This window comes from Homarus americanus, unplaced genomic scaffold, assembly GCF_018991925.1.
Source record: "Homarus americanus isolate GMGI-L3 unplaced genomic scaffold, GMGI_Hamer_2.0 scaffold7626, whole genome shotgun sequence".
In the NCBI taxonomy this organism is placed as follows: domain Eukaryota; kingdom Metazoa; phylum Arthropoda; class Malacostraca; order Decapoda; family Nephropidae; genus Homarus; species Homarus americanus.
In genome coordinates this window covers 17,053,610-17,075,829 of record NW_024718273.1, presented here as the reverse complement: position 1 = coordinate 17,075,829, position 22,220 = coordinate 17,053,610, and the positions used below count along the sequence as shown (strand labels likewise).

The 22,220-nt window shown below is 36.0% G+C and overlaps 2 protein-coding genes across 3 annotated transcripts; one reads left to right on the top strand and one right to left on the bottom strand.

The window, feature by feature from the left end:
* The first annotated feature begins 732 nt into the window (after window positions 1-732).
* On the top strand, window positions 733-16,124 carry LOC121859483. Of its 2 annotated transcripts, none has more exons than XM_042356316.1 (5): window positions 733-880; window positions 5,034-5,261; window positions 7,452-7,542; window positions 9,534-9,764; window positions 12,273-16,124. In XM_042356316.1, the coding sequence occupies exons 2-5, from the start codon at window positions 5,047-5,049 to the stop codon at window positions 12,387-12,389; spliced, it is 654 nt and encodes a 217-aa protein (XP_042212250.1). In that variant the 5' UTR covers window positions 733-880; window positions 5,034-5,046; the 3' UTR covers window positions 12,390-16,124. The 2 variants fall into 2 exon arrangements, with proteins under 2 accessions (XP_042212250.1, XP_042212249.1); XM_042356315.1 differs by having other exon boundaries at window positions 734-880; window positions 5,025-5,261.
* Window positions 16,125-20,577: 4,453 nt separating this feature from the next.
* Window positions 20,578-22,181, bottom strand: LOC121859484 (rRNA N6-adenosine-methyltransferase METTL5-like). The gene is made up of 2 exons (XM_042356317.1): window positions 21,952-22,181; window positions 20,578-21,148 (listed from the first exon to the last, which is right to left on the bottom strand). Exons 1-2 carry the CDS (start codon window positions 22,179-22,181, stop codon window positions 20,743-20,745), a joined length of 636 nt encoding a protein of 211 aa, XP_042212251.1. The 3' UTR covers window positions 20,578-20,742.
* Window positions 22,182-22,220: the final 39 nt, after the last annotated feature.

The window sequence follows — 22,220 nt, the reverse complement described above, 5'->3', positions numbered from 1 at the left end:
AGATCTACAGAGATACCTGTCACCTCAGGAGTGATCAAAGGAATGGCTGTTAAGATTCAACGTCACGACATGCAAGAGGAACACTTGTATAGACTGTAGCAACCTGACCCTCTGAAACTTGTATTGTACAGGTTTGAAATGGCGAGCAAAAGTTAGGTTAGGTTAATTCTGATCGCGCTGCTTATATTAACTCCAAATAAGTTTTATTAGATAGTTAGGTTAGATTAGCAAGGATTAGATGAGAAGTGTTTAATTTTTATTTTATTGTCAATTTAGTTAAGAATTAGATTATGTTAAGTTAGATTCCCGTTGCTTGTATTAACTCAAAATAACTTGCATTACATTGAGTAAAGTTACTCTGTCAATAGTCGGGTCCAAAAAATTTAATTAATTTATTTTAAATTGACCTTAGTTAAGAATTAACGTTCTAGTGTCAATGAAAAGTGTTGATTACTTAATTAACTATCGCTTACCGTTATTTTGTTCATGTAAAGTTTTAAATAGATCAGATACATAAAAATGGGAGAGGTTTATGGTTTCCCTGCCAGTAATATTAAAGTGGGCGTTTATATAGTGGCGTGAGATCAGTTGAAATAATGTGCGTACCGTTTACCATTATTTTCTTAATGTAAAGTATAAAATAGACCAGTGCATGTAAAAGTGATAGGTATATAGGTATTCAATAGGCGTTCTTATAGAGGCGTGTGAGTGAGTGCATCAGCTGGAGCAGACGCACACAAACGCTGTCTGTGTTTGTAGTCTGCTGCCGTCTGTCTGTGTTCGTAGTCTGCTGCCGTCTGTCTGTCTGTCTGTGGATCATTTGGAAGCTGCTGTTGGCTGGTTGCTAAAAGTGGGCGTCTGCTTTATATCAACCTTCACTGTAAGTTAAACAGGATTTATATACCTAGTCATAGATACTACTACTGTGATGTTACTATTACATGTTTTACAGTAAAGGTTGTAGCTGTATGTGAGTGTAAGTTATAGAGATTATAAATGAATGTGTGATATATTGGACGCTTTGGTGCAAATGAATTATTACTTCATTGATCTTGTTTATATACGATGGGGAGCTGAATCACTAAAGCTGAGGTTGTTTTGTCTTCATTGAATATTGTACAGTGTTTTGAAGGTGTTGTTAAAATGAAATGGTGTAGAGATGGTAAGCTTATGTAGCTGTGGGAAATTTCCTTGGAGGTAAATTAGTGAATGCATGTTTAGAGATCATCGTTTACGGTCTTAGGCACAACTAGGGCATAAATGGTATTGAATCTATAAAGGCCTATAGCAGTTTAATACCTGATATATGAGAAGTTTGTTTGCCTTTTAATGTGAAGTGAGCTTAACATCTTATATTGCCTACACATTATTTTTTTTTGTAAAATTTTAAGAGAAACTTTCACGTTTAAAAATAAAAAATTTCATGTGAAACTGCTTGAATGTTCTTGTTCCTGTTTAAATTTAAGATTTAGGTAATTTTACCCCAACACTGCAAACAATTTAGGCATGAAAAAAAAGGTAATTTCTGAGAGCAGCACCACTACTAGAAGTTGTTGGATTTCGTCCATTATTTCCACATATTCCTTTATCTATGCTAACTATTTTAAAAGGCAACAACTTTTTATTTATTTATTTTTAGTTTTCTCTGTTTGTTTGCTTCATAAATGACATGCAGACTGTGAACAACTGCAGAAGGATCTCTGTGAGCTTCAAGAATGGTCAAAGAAATGGCTGCTAAGATTCAATATCTCGAAATGTAAGAGGCTGCACCTGGGATATACCAACGGTAAGGAGGCGTATCATATGTCCCAATGGGACGAAGAAACCGCATTAATTGAGACTGAATGTGAGAAGGACCTAGGTGTGTATGTTGACAATGAGTTGAAATTCTCGGGCCATTGCGAGAAGAAGGTGAATCAGTCAACTATATTATTAGGTCTTATAAGAAGGTAGTTCAGATATCTAGACGGTCCATCCCTCGTAACGATCTTCAAGAGCGAAGTGCTTCCCTGTCTGGTCCCCCAAGATATACTAGGATTTGTCAGTTGATTGAAAATGTCCAAAGGGGGGGCCATCAGACTGGTGCCTGCACTATGGCACCTCAACTACCCTGAAAGATTAGAGCGCCTGAAATTGCCTAACTTAATACTACAGACAGACAAGGGGTGACCTAATTGAGGTGTAGAAACAGCTCAAAGGGCACTACTCAGTCGAGTTTCCTTACCTGGAGCTGGTGGACGCTCACCCCACAAGGGGTCACAGCTCAGGTTGAAGAAGCCGCAAGCCCAGAAAACTGTGAGGGGTAACTTTTTCAGAGTGAGAGTTGTGCACTCTTGGAACAATCTGTCAGAGAGTGTTGTGATGGCACCGAGTGTGAGCTCTTTCAAGACCAGACTTGACCAACACTGGAGTGGGTTCAGATACATTCAGGAGCCAGTGCATGCCCAGTACTTGCCAACAGTGTGTAACAGAGACGTGACCGATCGCCCAAGCGGCTAGCGAGTCGATCAGTGGTGAAGAGGGTGAAAGTAAAAAAAAAAGAAGTGAGCAGGACATGAAGGATGGGGGAAATTGCAGGGTAAAACATGGTGTAAAACTAATCATATGATGATAAAATGATGTGTATGTGTTTTGTTCATGAAGAAATTAATTATTTACCGTAAATACTCCTCCAAAGAATCTGCTGAGTCATCTTGTGTTGTCTATTGCTTATAACTGACCCGCTCAGTCTGAGCGTACCCTCACAGCCACAAAAAAATTTAAATTACACCGTTATGCTTTAACAAAGATGCTTTTATTGTACCAGATACCAAAATAATTACCCGGTACTTTCGTTTTAATATGGCAGGGATCATGGGGGGGGGGTTTAGAGGTTAGTTAAGGATAGGTAGGTATCTTTGATTGGTTAGGTCAGGTTTTATTAGGTAATAGTAAATGTTTCCTCTTTTAAAGTACTTACTATAATAAGTAATAACCTCTGTGCACTCAGACATTACCAAAAAAAAAAAAAAATGCTTTCATGCCTCATACAATGGTGATAATGGATGTTTGCAGTTGCTCATAATTATTTAGCTATGACCCTTCCTACCCTATTAATCTTGATCCCACCAGAAGTGGGCAGGTCTTTGAAGCAGATGGAAAATGTGAAATAAAAATCATAACTGTTGGTGCTGGTGGTACAGCAGTAATGTGCATATCTCACCAATATTGACCTTATTACAGTACTTTTTTTATTTACCTAATGGTCACCCACTAGAGGTGGCTATTTTGAAGTCCAGCTTGATTCCACAGCTTGTACTGGTACTGTAGACCGTTCCATATGTCTACTGTATTTCCTTAAATTTGTTCTGCACGATAACTTACAAGCTTGTAGTTATGTCCCCTCGTGTTTGTGGTGTGTGACATTGTTTTCTGTGTGACTTAGGCAGTTGTAGAGAAGTACAGTACAGTAATCCCGTGTTTTTTGCGGGAATTACGTTCCTGAAACCCCGCGAAAAGCCAAAACCGCGAATATGCTTTTAGGAATCACTGTACCTGTGGCCACCAAACAGCTCAGGTAGGTCATGCACTTAACCACGCCATGCTCTCCACTCACGGCCCAGTGGTCACACTGATCACTGATGCACTGTACCGGCATTGGGTCGGTCCGGATTCTCAGGCAGTACTTTTAAAATTCAAATTTAAGGAGTAATAAAGAAGAGATGAACAGGTAAATTTTTATAGTCTATTCAGTACCAAATATAACATGCTTCACTTATCAAAACGAGCAGTTTTAAAGAAAAAGCTGTGACTTCTAGAATTTCATTCTTTGCCATTTTTATATCATAAATTGTAGACTTTCCAATGTCGTATGTTTCCATTGGAACAGTATTGCTCACACCACGTTCTAGTGTCTTAATTATTTCAAGTTTGTCATTCAATTTCAACGTGTTTTTCTTTCTCTTCACACAATGAAGTTTATCTACTTTAGGAGCCATTATTATGGGCTTGTACAGTACTGTGTAAATGGAAAGAGTAGGACTCAAAATTACATATGTTGTCACAGTTTGATTGCTCGTTTTAAAGTGGCGACCGCGTGGTTGCTTGTTGTCGCTGTGCAGCTGTGGCACTCATGCATGCGCACATACACACAAGAGCCCGCTAAATTAAAAAGAAAAAAGAAAAAAGGTTTCGAAAAGTACGGATTCTCGGGTGGTCTGGATTTCTGGCATCCGGATTTTTGGACTTTTACTGTATACCAAAAAAATTTATTTACAAGTAAATTTTTTTTTTTTTTTTTCGCTGAGGTCGGCAACACCTGCATTGCCAGCCTCTCCCTGCTGTCCCGGCGTCTGCCCGCCCTCACGCAGTCACAGTAGCGTTCACAGTACAGTAGGTATGTGTGAACTGAAGCTTCTCGGAGCAGCGGGTGTCTGAGGCGGAATTAAAATTTTTGTTTTTAAAGGATATTTTATATATACAGTATATATAATATTTTAGTAAAAAAACCGCGAATGGTCAAAACCGCGATAAAAAATCCCGTGAAAAACATGGGATTACAGTACTTGATATGTTAGTTCAGGAGCTTCAATCAGCTGAGGTAATATCTGCCTCAAATTTTACATTTTAATGTTGCTATCACTCCATGATACTTTGGTTGAATAAAGAAAGTGATGTTGGGTGATGTAAACATGTCTTGGGGATTGGGGTGTAGGTATTACTGAAGTAAGGCCTCCAAGCTGAGGTTAGACATGGCAGCAGGACTCCATCTCCATACAAAAACATTTCAGAAACCAGTTGTCAAAATTTTTCACTTTACGTACTGTTATTCAGGGTTTTTTATTGGCTTGCTAGTGAACAGGTAAGTTGTGTGTATATATATAATATATATAGGTACTGTATATATATATGGAAATGGTACATGAGTAATAACCCATGTCCTGCAAAAGTGCTAAGTTGGTTTAACAGGTTCATTTATGTTGAAATGTAATCCCATTACTGTACAGTACTGAGAATATTATTGCCATCCAATAATTTCTGATTAGTTATTGCAGAAAACTAAAGGCAATGGAAGATCTCAGAAGTGAATGGGATGCTGCCACTAGCTTCGCTGCGGGTGCTGTGAGCGAGCGCTGGTGGAGCACAGTCAGTCGTCAATACACAGAGGAGGGCAGGGTGTATCATGGTCATGCTTACCTTGCTCAGCTGTTTGCTCTTTACCACCAACACCAAGAAAAGCTCACAAATCCTCAAGCTGTGGCATTAGCCATATTTTTCCACAAGTATGTTGGTACAATTATCTTCACGCTTCACTGTGAGATGTAATTTCTTCATAGTTTGCATTACAAACAAGGTTGTTATACCTTGTTGCACTGCATATAAAGATCTGTCAAACATTATTATAGGGCAGTATTTGAAACTTTTCTTCACTGCTGTAAAATACTGCATAATAATTCCTATAGCTTTCGATCTTTTGTGAAGTTACTTCATGAAATACCTTACATAAGGCCCAATTTGTACAAGATATTAATTTAATACTTATTAAATAAAAGTGGGGTGGAAACAACATACCATTCAGATAAGTAGTGGGCCCAGGACACCAGCCCTCCCTTCATCTCACTCCAAGGGGCCACCCATACTACTCTCTTGGGCCGTCCACACTCCCCTCCCACAACTTTTAATTATAATACAGTACAAAACAAATAAAACCAAGACCATCTATGAATATGAATTTAAAGAATTTTTAATTCTATTTGTTTGGTTAGTTTGCATCATGTCATATATGGTTTATGCCCGCTTTGTTTACAGGTGCATGGCACTTTTACTTATGACAGTGACCGAGTTTTCTAATAAAAAATTATTGTGTGATTTTTGTAAGAAAATTCTCCTAATTGCTGTGCACAACTAAACTGATTATTTACTATCTGGTCAGTTTTACTTCAGTTTACTTGGTTCTTATATTATTTATTCATTTGAACAAGAGATAGAATATTAAACGTTTATTTCAATTGTTTATTTTTTTTCAATATACAAAACAAATATGATTCACAAGTAGGTGTCTTATAACTGTGGAGGGTGGTAGAGTTGGCTCACCTCACTGTGCTATATAGTGTACTGTATCTCTTAATAAAAACTTAACTCAGATTTAAATTAATTGTATATACCGGTAAATTTGCGATACATTACTCAAGTGAAATGGTGTTTGAAATTCATGTACAGTACTCAAAATAAATTGTAAAACTCAAGTTTGGAATTGCACTGCCCACATCGTTCTGAGATCCACCACTTCAGCCTCTAAGTACTGTCTGCAGTCAGGTCTGAAACGCACTATTGAACCACGTGGTGAGATGTGTCACTGTATTGATTATGACCAATATTATCCACATTATAAAAATACTGTATAGTACAGTACATGTACAGTATTTGTAGAAATTCAACTGAGCTTGGTGCTTTAATTATTGGGGGAAAATTTCTATTAACTTTTTGGGGGGGTGGATTGTGGATACAATATATAAAAGTACTGTAGGAGAAAATTCAGGTTTTGTTATTTGAAAGTTTGTTCTATTACTGTATCTCTTTGTAGGGATTTCAGGGGTATAGTAATGACAGCTCTCTAACTATTTGCTGCTCTGCTACTTTAGTTGATCATATTTTAGACAACAGGAGTCTCTTGTGTTCATTTTGAAATTAATCAGACCGCTTCTTAGTGATAGGTTTTGACGTCTAGTACAGTGGCTAGATAGCCTCCTCTCTTAAATTTGGCAAGTCATATTGTGGGTTTTTTCTTGCATCGGGTCCAAGTTTAATGGGGGGAAGTTATATGTTTATTTGGTCTGTTCAAAGTCGTTCATGTTTGACTTCCTAAATTTTTGGTCCTCAAAGCATTTATTAGATTATTAGTTAACTTTGATTCTAATGTAATTTATTTGGATTTTTTCTTCAGGGTTTTGAGAATGTTTTTTCTGCTGACTTTAGGAGCCCTAAGTAGATCTTTAGCAGAGGCCTTCGTCACAGACCTCTTGTCTCGAGCCTGGAAAGACGTGTTTGGATCCTTTTTCTAATGATGATCTTTGTGGACAGTGTTGGATATTTTGTATCAGAGGATTCACAAATGACTTCGAGGAAGATATTTTTTTATGATAGCATTAGCATCAAGTAGGCAAGTCTTTGAGCTTTAAACAGAGGCCCTTGAGGTGCCTAGCTTCAGAATTTCAGGATACATCCCTCATTTATCATCACACGCTTGAAAGTTTTGTACTGTACTGTACTAGTAGTGTTTTTTACACTTGCACTTAATCCTCCAACTTTTCCGTTACTCATAAATGTTTGAATTTCTTGGGGTGGATATATAGGTACAGGTAGTTTACTCTGGGTGTAATAAAGGAAAGTTATGTATGACCAATATTACTCTCAATAGTAGAATTACTGTATTTTGACTTAACTATAATAATTTTTAACCATTCTCTTATTAGATTGGAGTATAACCCACGGAGTGGTGATTCTGATGTTAAGAATATTGAGAAGTTTGACGAGTTCATCTCAGAAGCAGGAGAAGGCCACCAGGTAATGTGTGTTTGTGTTTTATTCTATACTGTACTGTACTTTTATGGCCCACACATCCTTGCAAGGGATCTGTAGGACATACCACTGCAAAGCACCTCACTGGCAGACCCTGCCAGCATCATGGTGGGTGTCCAATTTTTTAAGGAAACTACTGTAATGGATAATGTATTGCTGCAAGCAAAAACACATACCAGGCTTCCCACCCAATTAAATCACTACAAATCTGCAACCTTCTTACTGTTATACTTATAATTGTTCACATTTTGTACCTTTTTCTTTGAGGGAAAAAAAACATACGGTGCTGTTGTAGATTACTGGTAGTAGCCAAGTGGCACTGGCATGTTTTCTTATATTGTTAATGGTTATGCTGGGATTACTGCATACCAAAGTAGCAAGTGCCTGTGAATTTGAATTGAGGGTAAGTGGGCAATCCTTGACTACCATGGAGAGTTTAAAGTTCGAACCATGCCTTGCCAGCTAAGAGGATGCTTGGAAGTTCTACATATAAAAATCCAGTTCCCTTTCTTTAAAAGTGGGTTGGTGGTAGGAAGGACATCCATCAGTAAAACTTGCTTCAGATTTGCCTGATGTCAAAGGGAAGAGAGGCTGCAAGAGACCATGTAAGCTTGGAAAATGGCCATAAAATGGTGGTGGTGGTGATGATGATGGAGATAGAATCAACTGTAGGAACTACTGATTCCCTCAGAGTAAATTACATGTTAATAATAATTGAGCAGTCATTACAAAAATATGTAAATTCAGACTGTAGGGGAATTAGACCCTTTCTAATAGAATCAGACTTACTTGAGAGGTTTTGTATGCTTTCCTTGTTTTGGGAAATGAAAGTTTAGGGGTACATGATGAGGGATTTAGCCACTGTAATTATTAAGTTTTTTATAATTACCTGTAGTACAAAACGGTGTCATGAAATCACTCCAGTTAAACTTTCCAAATTGCTTGGGGCCAGAACTGTTAGAATTTTGGAAATTTGGTCTTTGAATACCTAATCATGGTCTTTTTATATACAGTTTTATTGTAATAATTATATGCACATTGCCTGAAATCCTATTATTTTCATAATTCCTTAAATGCTGTGGAAAATGAGTCAGTTTGTCTTTAAACTGCATTATTTATAATATTTACAAAAGCTGCAGTGCAGTACACTACTATACTGTACATTGAAAAACATTTTATATAAATGTTATACAGTACAATATTTAAAAAATCAGCATAATGTGCACTACTATACTGTACTATACATTGAAAAATACATTAGTTACAGTATTTGCAAAAGGTACATTTCAGTACTGGTTCAATCATTGATATGAAGTGAAAAGTTCCAACATAGGAGTTATAAAATGTCACTGCACTTCCAGATGAAGGATACACTTTGCATAACTGATTTTATGATAGGGCATATGGAGGTGGGCAAACATTCGAGTCACTCAAAAAATCTTGAAAGACCAAAACCAATATAAATTTTATGTGATATCAAATACCACAAACTAGAGGTTGTAGCTTCAAGGTCATGCAGAGCAAATATAAGAAAGTACTTTTTCGCGAGGGTGGCAGATCTGTGGAAGTGTACCTGTTGAAACCGTAGAAGCAAGAACAATACAGTACAGTACTGGGCTTCAAAATGTACCTGGACAAAACTATCAAGGACAATGGGGGATCCTTCACAGGCCATCAGCCTCCATCCCCTATCATGACCACATCTAATTGTGATGGCCATCAGGGAAATTACATAGATAGTATCAAGAATTTGCAGATATAAGTATGAAAATGGCTTAATTGTGGGAGCACTGTATTTATATGAAGATGTAGGGATAATCCCTTGATAAGTTATGATGGATGGAAATAAAAATATCTTTAGAAATAACTGTTATAATTTGATTTAGTTTTTAAATAATTGTTTTTCTGGTGGAGATGGAAATAAGGAAAGTTTGTAATATTTATAAGGTGACTACCGGTAAGGTTGTACCTTTCAGGATTCACCATTGTCGGCAGCAGTGCGGTCCCTCCTGGAGGCTTCAGTAAGCAACTTGACAGAGGCCCACATGATGGAGGGCGGATCTGGATCAGATGATGTCCACTATTTCTTGGATTTTACCACAGCTGTGTTAGGGGCCCCTGCACCAGAGTATGATCAGTACACCACTAAAATCCAAGCTGAATACGTCCATCTTCCTACAACTGCTTATAACCAGCTTAGACTTAAAGTTAGTAACAAATAATTTTTAGTATATCAGGTTAATATTGGGTAATGTAGTACAATTATCTCTTGTTATTTACATTGGATAAGAAATTTGAAACTTTCGGTTTAGAGTCTCAGGAAAGTTATCGGACTTTTATGGCCAACTGTACCGTTTCACCACTTGTCTATGTATTAGTCATTTGGGCAGTTGGTCTGTTCTTTGCTTTTTTATGGCTTCTTTTATGTATTTTTGCAGTTATTACATGCTTTTTGTTTTAGTGCAAGATGGACCATGGTAGTGTATGATCAGATGATGACCGTGAGATTATGCACACACACACACCTTTCAGTTGTTTTTTATATTGTATTTCATATACAGAATATTTGTATATATTTCATGATATTGTTTTTAATTTTTTTTTGTTTCTGTGCTAGTGCTAACAATTCGCTTTAGGCACTTTAGCACCTTTATCACTACTGATACCACTTGATTTACTTATGGGAGGCTGCAAGAAGAACATGAAGCAGTTTGAGGAAAATAGATCATGAGTATTTTGATTACAGGTGTGCTACAAGACTGAGTGAGTCTTGAGATGTGAAGCTGAATGTGTGTCAGATGCACAAGGTGCTTCGATAAACTTCAAAAGTTATGAGATTTGGCCATGTTCAGTTTTATAGTAAATTATTATTCTAATAGTTCCAGATGCTACCCACGAATAAATTAGCAAGTACAGTAATCATTGATTACCTTAGGGAGTAGTGACCCTCCTTTGCTGGAAGTCTTTCATATAATGTCCAGTTCCCTGTCTGTAATACAGTAGTAGATTTGCAAAAGGAAAGACATTCAGCCATAAAACTTGGCTTCAAATTTGTCTGAAACAACTAGGACAACTTGCCATTATGTAATCACAGCTAACCCATGTAAGTGTGGAAAATATGTAAAGCAGTGATGGTATTACTTGGTTCCCAGGCTGGTGATTAATACAATTACCTTCTAACTGTTTGTGTATGTATTACAGGGTCGCCCTGGCTAATGATCAGATTAGGGACTGAAGAACCAGTTTGTAAAGTAGTTATTTGGAACCCAAAAGCTAATTCCTCTTCTGGAACAGTGTAGTATTGTAATTATGTGGGCTAGGTTTTGAACCACCCCAATTTTGCTAAGATTTTACATGCATTATTGTAATACAGTATAAGGACTATAGCTGTCTAAGGGCAGTTATGTTAAATTAATTTTTAGTACGTATTTGCATTTTAAATATTCAAGTACAGCATGCCAATAAAATTCGCGGGAGCTAGGTTCTCAAAATGGCCGCAAATAGCCAAATCCGCGAATATCATTTTCTGACCGAGGGGGGATACATTTTTACTATGTGCAAAGTAATGTATACTGGGTATTCCTTTTATGTGTTTGCCCTTAGGACAATTATTTCTTTTGCCTGTATTGTATATACAGTATGTGTGTGTGTGTAGACACACAGACACATACAAATAAATAATAATGGAAAAATTCTCTCACAAATAATCAGAAACAAGACTTTGTTATAACTTTAATAACAAAGCATAGAGTTGACTTAAGGGTAGACTAATATTTTTTCTAAATTTTGTTGTCTTGTTTCTGAATTATTTGTGAGAGTATTTTCCCATTATTATTTATTTGTATGTGTTCTGTATTTGTGTGTCTGCACACACATATACAGTACAGGTAAAAGAAATTACTACTTTCTCTAGAACGAATGGTTCCCTGTCCCGGCTGCGCAAATGCCAGCAACTTTAAAACTACCCTTAGGTATTCTTGGGTACATCCAGGGTGTCATCCACGAATATTTGGGGTCTGCGAATTGTCAGAGCATGTTGTACTGTAATTATTATTTTCCTGTGAGCTTTAGCCAAGGCAAACAGTCAGTATTACTTACTGATCAGTCCACTAAACATCCAGATGTGGAACACTTGTTTTGTTTTTTACTGTACAGTATTGGTAAATATGAATATTTACCAATAAGTACCATATACTGGTAATGTATTGATAAATAATTTTGCATTTCTGCTTCATTGATGTTTGTTTCCATTTTAATAAGAGTAAATATTATAGTGTTTGTAAATCTGAGGGAACATTTGTATACAGCCAGTTGGGTTCTCCGAGTCTTGTTCATTACATTGAAGTGTTGTCACCTAATGTTTGATAACTGGGGTGTTCCTGCATATCTCGCCAAGCTAAAATTACTTTTATTATCGTGTTTAATACAAGTTTCAGGTACAGGTTTCACATAAAGAAACTTCTGTTTGACCAAACTCTTGATGATTATTCAGGGGGTGAAATCAGGCTAATTTATATCCTTGCAATGTGTGTGGTATATTAAGTTGTGAATGTTCATAGAAGCTTTAGACCACTTTATGCTGTAATTTGTGTGCATCATTGTTTTGAATTACAGATTCTTATATATTTTTTGAATCTGCGAGTCCTTATTTTACTTAATACTGTAATATATTTTTCTCTCCAATTCTTCATTATCACTTATGTTTTCTCACCTAGATGCTGAAGAATCTGGTCCTGATGCCCAATATTTACACAACAAGAGAATTTCAAACCGAACGAGAAAAAACTGCCCGGAAAAATATCCAACGTGAAGTTGAAAATCTCCAGGCCTAAACTTAAACAAATTTACGTGAATAGTTATGATAAAATTAGATATTCTGTTGTTAACACTTTGAGAGGACTAAAAAAAATTTAGGCAGTGTAGATAAGTGCATTTATTACTGAAATTAATAAGCATCTATGAGTGATATTTTGAGCATAATATTTGTATGTACTTCTACAGTACAGTATTATATGGTGTTCATTCTACAGATTGAGTAAAGTATGACATTTCTATGAAAATCTGAAAAATCCTTCGGTAAAGGGAAGGCAAGATGTTAATTTGGTCCAATTTTGAACACACCCTCATGTAATATATACTGTGTTCATTGAACACAGTATATACAGGTACAGTATTTAAAACACACTTACCTTACATGAACTTTATTGGTATTTCTCTAATAAGGGGATTCCCATTTATGTAATTCAGAAAATATAGGTTGATAAAGCCTTTGTTTTAGTACAATTATAAGATGATTTATGTTACTTAAGACAGATATAGATCAATATTATTTTTTAAATTATTTATAATACATTTCATGTAGTTCCCATAAAACAGTGAGAAGTCTGTACCTCGTAAGTTGAGGTTGACACACTCCAGCAGCACCACAAGAGATGGTTCACTGTTCAGTCATCAGTAGGTAAGCTTGTGCTGTTATTTTGACCCAGAATAAATGAGAAAGTTCATATATAATCTAAATGTATTGTGAGTGTTATGAAAATAATAAACTAATTTAGCCTGAGTTTCAAGTTACTGAGCACAGATTACCATTGACGACATTGCATGTTGTGATATATTATGGTTTGTAGGTGACCGTCCTGATGGAACCCTAATTTTTTATTTATGGATGGATTTACATGACATTTGGGTTCACCCAGCAGTGTTTCAATTAATTTTTTTTTAATATGTGGTTGGGTTTTTCTAATAGATATACTGTACAGGAAACACTTTTAATGGAAATTATTTGTGCTTTTGACCATATAAAGACCATGGACTGATGGTACTTTAGTACTATAAACAGGATATTACTTGCTGGAGAGCAAGATTGTCAAAAGGTGCCACCTTTCTAATTGTTGCCTGGTTCAGAGTTCATTAGAATGCCCCAGGACTGTATTGTATGCTGAACTTTGTCTACTTGTCTTCCCCTTCTTGGCCAGATTCTTGAGTGATGTCGGGTATGAAACATCTTGCTTCCAAAGAACCATGCGGGAAGGACTGGTGGTTAGGAAACACAAGGGAGGACAACAAATTAGGTGCTTCATACCCAAAGTTATGATCCAGAGCTATTACTTATATAATAAAAAAAATCTGGCAATCCCTGCAAACTTGATCTTGCAGCACTTGCTCCAAATCTTGGCATGGAAGCTTTCATTTTGATTGTGTCCTTCCTTTGAGGCATTTTTGCATAAGTTCAGTCTTGTTAAGGTCGACAGATATGCCCAAAAATAATCTGCTGCTTCTCTTGTCTATCTTTGCCAGAAACTCTTCTCCATCTGGACAATACTTGTGTCATCAGTACTGATGACACGCAAGTAAGTCAAGATGGTAGCTGAACACATTGTTGCGTATTGCTTTTCCATGATACCCTGTATTGTCAAATTGTCAGTGACATTATCTGTCAACATGTAGGCACCACCAAGTTCACTCCTCGATCTTACTAGTTTTGGTCACCGCTGTTGTAATGTCTTGATTTTTCTGAGTCTTTCGCTTGCTCGTGTGATTGATACACTCTTCCTTCACCACGGGATAATCATTTGAACCATCACCATCATTTAGAGTACACACAGCTGGTGAGAACGGTTCCACAGTCTAACAGCTGCTGGTGCTGCTGCTTTCGTTGCTCCATATTTTTCCTCAAAGTTTTTCGTACAGGTGGATTCATGGCCTTTCTTCCAGGTGTCAGGAGTCATTAGATGTGAGCTTCTTGGTGAAAGAACTGCAGTACAGTAGTTGGACAGCACTTCGAAATCTAACGAGATACCTGTAATCCAATTTTCATCATTATTTTATCATTTGCAGGGGGATGATCCCCTTCACAATGGTGATTTACCAGAAATACAATAGACTCTTATGTTAAAGCTAAATGGGAATTTTTTCATCAATACTGTGCTTCAAGATCTTTCATGTAATGGGCTTAACAATAAAATATATCAATATTGAGAAAAGTGGATCTAGAGTTGAACTTTTAAGGAGGTTCTGGTTGGTGTTGCTGTATTGGAGAAAAATGCGTTTGGAAGATTTTAAGGATGTGTGATACTGATGTAATGTTCTTCTTGCATTAGCATGCTGATTATATTTCCTGAAAGAAACATTTGTAACTTAAGATATGCATATTGATCTCCAAACCTACTGTAGAGCTTAAATTTTTTCTTCAAATTTGTTTAATAATTTTTTTCTATTTATGCATATATACTTCTTCATAAGGCCAAAAGACACATTTTTTTTTTCAGTTTCTTGGCCATTTCCATTTTAGTCTACCAAGCCTTAAAACTTTATTTGGCATTAACAGGTTTAGCTTAAAGCTAATATATAAATATTTTTAGTAGGCATCTTTTTAAAAAGTACTGTAGCTTATCGATTTGCTTAAATACAAAATCTATTTTATGGAAAATGGGTAGCATGTTTAGTCAAACTTTGTGACTAATCAAAAATTCCAAACTTGAAAATTATTTTCTTGATTGTACAGTATAGCTATAATTGCATCCTCAATTATTTTGCTTTCAAAGTCTTGCCTTCATGAAGTGATTCCTGCAAAAATCTGCAAAAGGACACCCTTAATTCCTTCTTAACACTATTGTACTCACAAGTTTTGACATAATTAATTATTGTAATGTCAAGTACAGTAATAGTGCTTTATATCCAAGAACAATAGAAAATAACTTGCTTTAAAAGATATTAATTTCATAGCTTCTGAATGACAAATTATTTATATTTGTGTTACCTTACACTCTGTTTATTTCCATAAAAATATTACATAACAATCAAATGAAATTATTCCATACAAAAAAATTCTAGTTGTGTAGTACAGTACTAGAGCTTCATATAAGGCTTTACTATGATAGCATACTCTTTAGAAATATAAAAATCTATCCTCTGAATTAAAGTACATCATCTTTATTATATCCCAGAATTAATTTATATACAATTGTGTGTCACTGTGTGCACAACTTATCCTTTGTGTAAACACTTAAAACTCTTGTAAGGAGCAAAAGTTTTTAATGAAACTTTGCCAGAGCATCAGTCTCCGAAAGAATTCATATGAGTTTGATAATAAACTTGACCCATTTAGTTTTCCCAAGACATTAATGATGTTGGTGATATATACAGTACCAGTAGTTGTTTAACAACAACAGAATAACGATCCGCCATTACAGTAAAGCAAATCTCGCAACAGAGCTAAGAGTACTGGTGCAAGTTCTTAGTTTTTTCTTTTAAATTGAAGAAAATAATATTAATTGAGATCAAGATTATAGTTATATTGCAGTACATTAAACTTTTAGGCAGGGATAGGCTTGTTTGCTTTGGATAAAACGTATACAGTAATTCACTATTAACCAGCAACCTTTTCACTTGATTTAGCAAACTGCTGCCCCATTGTTCACTATGTATGAATGACCTGTATGTTTTAGGGAGTGAAAAACTGTGACATTCCAATACCATTTTCAAATGGCTTGCAACTTGGAAAAATTTTCTCAATTCATTCCATGTATTAAATTTGTTGGACAATGTGTGATGATATTGTAACACGGTGTCAGACGTTTATTTTAATCCTCTTGAAATAATTTAGACTATAAGAAGTCATACTTACTATTGGCATATATTCTAGGTGTAAACTATCATTCTAGTACAGTAATATCTCCGTTAGCCAGAATCCCTCAAACCCGGAACTCTCCGATAGCCGGAATTGAAATTTTCTCGGGAAATCGTTCCCAAAGCCGCAATTATCCGGAAAATTACAGCTTTGAGAACGATTTTCCGAGGGGCAGATTTTCCAGAAAATTATGAAAAATTTTTTCCCTATACCCGGAAAATTCCAGGAATGTTTTTTTCCGGGTTTGAGAAATGAAAATCAGGCGCATTTTCTGGAAATTCCAAGAAAATTTTTCCGTTACCTGGATAATTCCGGGGGATGAGGGATATTTTTCCAGGTTCGAGAGATGATGTAATGGGCAATTTCTGGAACTAACGAGAACATTTTTCCATTAACCGGAAAATTCCGGGGATGAGGGATTTTTTCCAGCTTTGAGAGAGTCGTCTCATTACCTGAAAGTCTCTCATTCCCGGAAGTGCTCCGCACCAATTGTTCCAGCCAACGGGGATGTCACTACTCTAATTTTTCCTGTATTAAAAAAAAAATCTAATTCACTAGTTTTTTTTTTCATTTAGATTTTTTTATAAGTATCATTTCATCTCAACCTAATTTCTCTATGTATATATTAATTTCCATAAATTTAGTTTTAGAATTATAATTTACCCATGACCTTGAACACATCCACAGCTTTCACTGTGGAATATGACTCTTATTATTGTTTCAGGAGGTAGGTGCCTAAGCTTGTATCTTAAATTACCAAGGTTGGTTGCCTTATACTGTACTGTACATGACTTATGAATAGTCCATGTTCACAATACAGTACACTATTATGCTGATTAAAACATCCAGTTCATCTTCTGATAGAAATGCATGTACTGTACATAGGGTGGTCCAAAAATTAAAAGTTGGAATTTTAATTTAGACACATGTCACCCTAATACCTTTACCCCAAACTTGTCCTCTGGTAAAATTTCAGTTCCTTATCTCAATATTCAGGGGTCACGCATTTCATGAGCAGTGAGGGTGAACTTTTCTCTGCCATCCATATGGCTTGGTGGAAGGCCACAGGTGCCCTGATCTTCATACTTCCCTCATGAAATCTCCCCCAAGAAGGTGTATGACACGACAATGAGTTCCTTGTGATCGTCCTTGAGGTGAGCTAGAATTTTTATGACTAAAATAACAAAACGTTTTACAAGACCCCTAAACGTCATCCAATTTTCTTCAAATTTTATACAAAGCTAGTGTAGAAGAAGTGCAACGAGGGCACCATGTGCTCTCTTGGTTCAGACAACTTTCACCCTATAATTTGGACCACCCTACTGTACAGTATAGTATGGTAATATGCATTATATAATCAACAACTGCACAGAAATTGACAGCTAAATAGTCTTTCATATCTTGTCATAATCAAAATTTGACCAATCGTGGGTGATAAATAATGATCTCAGTAAACTAGTCTTTATACACTACTTTTAATGTATTTTTCTTTAGGTCCAAATTTTTTTTTATTTGTGCAGTACTGTTCCTAAGATATGCATTCCATGTAAACTTTCATGGAATTGAAAGAAGGCATATATGTATATTATACCCTTGTATTTACTTATTTAGTGCAATTATTGTGATGCTGTATTATTTTGTCTGAATATTTAAATGTTTGAATAAATTTTGCAGAATAAATGTGGAATTATTATTCATTTTCTTTCAGAACTAAATGTCTGAATTAATTGTGTACTATTGCTTGCATATAATGACCACAGGTAGAAAACTAGTTTGGTGTGGTATGTGGACCACAGGCATTGTGCTGATAAAAAAGCCATGCTAAGGGAAACATGATCAGAAGTTAATAAACTAACTTAAGTGTTTTCAAGGAATGACTTTGATAAAATATTAGCCTGTCCATATTTAATGTTATTCATTCAAATCACAATACATTAAGGTTCATGTATATGTGATGGTCACAAAGTACAGTACTGTATATGTTTAGCATCTTGATTTCAGCTGTCTTTCAGGAATTTTAAATAATGTTGCATGTTAGTTTACTTAGCATACAGAAATAAGTTTAATGACTGCAAAAAGAAACTAGTCATGGCAAGTTAAACATTACTTAAAATACATTAAATAAAAAGAATGAAGATTACAATGTCTGTAAAAAAGAATGATCCCAGTTCTGTAATTAGGGGCATTCTTTATGCCAAGAGTAAACCTGATTACATCCTCTAACAGTACAGCAGGCACGGGCAACCTTATCCCCAGTCATGGACCGCATTACAATTTAGGTATATTTTTCTGCAGGCCTTCCCACCAAAATTTACATCCTACCTAACCCAAAAGTAATGTTAATATTGTATTAGCACAGACAGTGAAGCAGTTTATCGTCACGTCCACCTTACGATATTTTCAGTTTACAATCAGTCTTGTTCCCATTTATGAAACAAATCCATTATAATTTTTAAAGTAGTTTATATCACAATTCCGAGAGAAAAGCAAATTTCGGTCGAAAAAATTACCAAGACATATGGCTTTGATATTTTGTCGGTTTCAGGCCAAAAATTAGATTTTGTTGAAAATCTCAGTATAGTTACTCCTGAGCATGCTGATTCCGAATCTATGGCCCACGATTCGATTGCAGGGTAATTAGTGGCTGTAATGATGCTTTGAATTTTTAATTATATTATTTCAGTGCTAATTACCCGCCAACTATTGGTTTCCGCGGTGTGATTTAGGTGTTTTGTGTTATTCTGGAAGTACTTAATCAGTTAGACTTCTTAAATTCCAATTCCAAGAAAAAAGTAAATTTCGGTCAAAAAATTACCAAGACATATGGCTTAATATTTTGGCGGTTTCGGCCAAAATTTTATTTCATTTAAAATTGCACTGTAGGTACTCCCAAGCATGCTGATTCCAAATCTATGATCAGTGATTCAATTGCAGGGTAATTAGTGGCTGTAATGATGCTTGGAATATTTTAATTACGTTCTTTCAATCCATCTACAGGTTTCTGAGGTGCTTTTTTTTTTATTCTGGAAGCATTTAATTGTTAAACCCTGTGTGACCACCATCTGTGACCCCACTTGGACTTACCCAACCTTTGTTAATTCCCAAGTGACCCACTGCCATATAGCAGCTAATCCATCAAACAGACCGCGCCGATCTTGGCCCGTAAACTCACAAGTTAAAATGTTTATATTGTTGACTATATATACGAACTTATTACACTTATATTTTCGTAGTTACTTACTTTTGGGTGATGAAACAGTAATGAATTGTGTGAGAAGATTATTCTTTTAATAAATATTGCTTTACTCACCCTACAGTGGCTGCATCTGCCTGAACCACGGGCCACATTAAATAGAATTTCTCAATTACTCCATGGGCCGCACAAACACGAAGTCCGGGCCGCGGGTTACTCGTGCCTGCTGTACAGTATATTATATTCAGCATAAAATTTTTGTCTGCTAACTCGGTGCAAGTATTCCCGCACAGCCAGGGTTAACATTTCTGAAAAATGTTTTGTAAATTAATGCACATTTTTCTATTGACTCCCATCACCTGATTGAATATACAGTAAAGTCTGTTCTTTATAAGGAAAAAATAAATCCACGTTTAACCCCTGATCAGCAACTGCATCCTCCTTTATTCACATGGCACGAACACTACGGTCACAGACAACAGCTATGATTGATGCTTCAGGGAGTCTTGGTTCCTGCTTAGTTTGCTCTGGTTTTTTTTTGGAAATTGATTTTAATTTGCTTTCATAATACCCTCAAACAAACACAAAAGTGGCAGAAATTAATTAAACAGTGGTAAAAGGAAATTTAAAGTGATACCAAGGAAAAAAGGTGGAAATTCTGCAGAAATAAGACATGTGTAAAGTGCTATATGAGTGGTTCAAGCAACAAAATGCCAGGAAAGAGGTGCAAAAGTTATGCGTGCCAGCCAATACTTCTGCTCGGCTGCTCTCACCAGGCGTCTGACTAGTTTCAACTGACACCACTCCACATCTTTTTACTGGCATTTTCCACACCTCAAACATTTCTTCATTTCCAAATTCCTCACCTTCTCTTACTACTCAACACCTTTACTGTACATTATTAGAACATGGCTAACAACATTACTGATATCCAGTACAGTACTTAACTATATCATCATCCTTCTATACAGTGTGAATGCAAACTTCTTCGTCAGCTCTGCTGCTCTGGTGTTTATAGAGCCACAAAGCGAGCTCATATTGAACTTTCATTGCTTGAAAATATACCTTTTCGAGTTTCTTTATTATCCTATCTTCGTTTTTATTGTAGTCTTTTTAGTTTTCATAATGAATGTTTGAAATTGGGAAGATTAGGTTTTTAAACTCATAAAAACTTCAGGAAGTAATTGATACTCTTAGAAACATTTTCTGTATATTATTTTTATTTGACTATGGTAAAAGATGTCTGGTATAAAGTTTTCAGAAATACTTAAAAGACTTCTTAATTTTATAAACAGATATTTAACACAGAGGAGCTGTATTGCTTTCTTCTGCAAAGATGTTTAAAAACTTTTCATGCAAAATACTATTTATGAGATAATCTAATAAAATCTACCTCAATATCAACTGACTTCTTTTTGTGGAATTTGTATGTACTGGGAAGATTATACCTGAGCTGGGCTATAACTTGTATCTTTACACCCCAGTCATTGGCTTTCTTAGTCACGTGAGTCCGTGTTGCTGACTTGTGTAAGCTGTAAACTGCTGTCTTGGATATGTCAAGAGCAACTTTAAGAAATTCCATATCAGCTCCTTGGTTGTGTTTTGTGCCAAATGGTGGGTTGAGGACAACAGTATCAAAGAACTTTAGGAATCGTGAGTGTGGGGCTCCCAAGTCTTTTACATCCACTTGAAGTAACTCAGCAGATATTATCTCCATCTCTTCCAAATTTTCACGACATATCTCTAGCGCATTATCATCAATATCAAACCTGAAAAAAATATAAGCATAATAAATTTATATACATTTTACTGAAGCTTTTGCAGATCAATTTAAACCTGAAATCCCACTTTATAATCAAGCGTGGGGACTGTGTGACTAACGTACAATCAGCAAATCAATAGCAGTGGTGGAACCAGGAATATCAAAAGGGGGCAGATCCAGGAATATCAAAAGGGAGGCAGGGGCAGATCCAGGAATATCAAAAGAGGGGCAGATCCAGAAATATCAAAAGAGGGGTAGATCCAGGAATATCAAAAGGGGCAGATCCAGGAATATCAAAAGAGGGGCAGATCCAGGAATATCAAAGGGGGGGGGGTTTCCATGATGATCAACCATCACATGTCTTCCAAGACATTTGTATAAAAGGACCAGACCAGACTCAACATTTATTGGTGTGACAGTGATACTGACTGACTAGTGTCAAACTTAGCGAAATGCAATGCAAGCAGGATCGTGACCCAAACTCACCCAACTAACCAGGCAATGGGTGACACTGTAGTTTAGTGGACACTCATATTGTATCATCAAGATAATGCTGGGAATTATTAATTCAGAGAACTTGTGTCAGCAGTTTATGACATTTTGTGTTTACCAGTATTAAATAGAAGTGGTGAAAGTGTTTAGCCAAGAAGAGATACTGAAAACATCTTAGAAATATACCTAACATGGATACTTTAGGGATTAGTGCTGTGAGAAGTTCCACAACAATATATGCAAGAGCAATGAGACTAATATTCTGAAAATATTACTCTACTATAATACTAATAATCTAAATACTCAACTAGCACCTACCCAAAACATATTGATGCTCCCATCAGGGTAGAGCCAATCATTAGCATTCCACAACCACATCCCAAATCTGCCACAACTTTTCCTTCTAAGTCTCCAAAAGAAGATTCCATTGTATGAACCATGCGAGCTGCAATGTGAGCTGGAGTTTCATATTGTTCCAACTGTACTTTGGGAACTTGAAACCCATCAATATCTTGAAGCCAAGCCTCCAGTTCTTTAAGTTTCATCATCTTTTAAAATAATCAAATTTCTGATGATAAAATACTGTC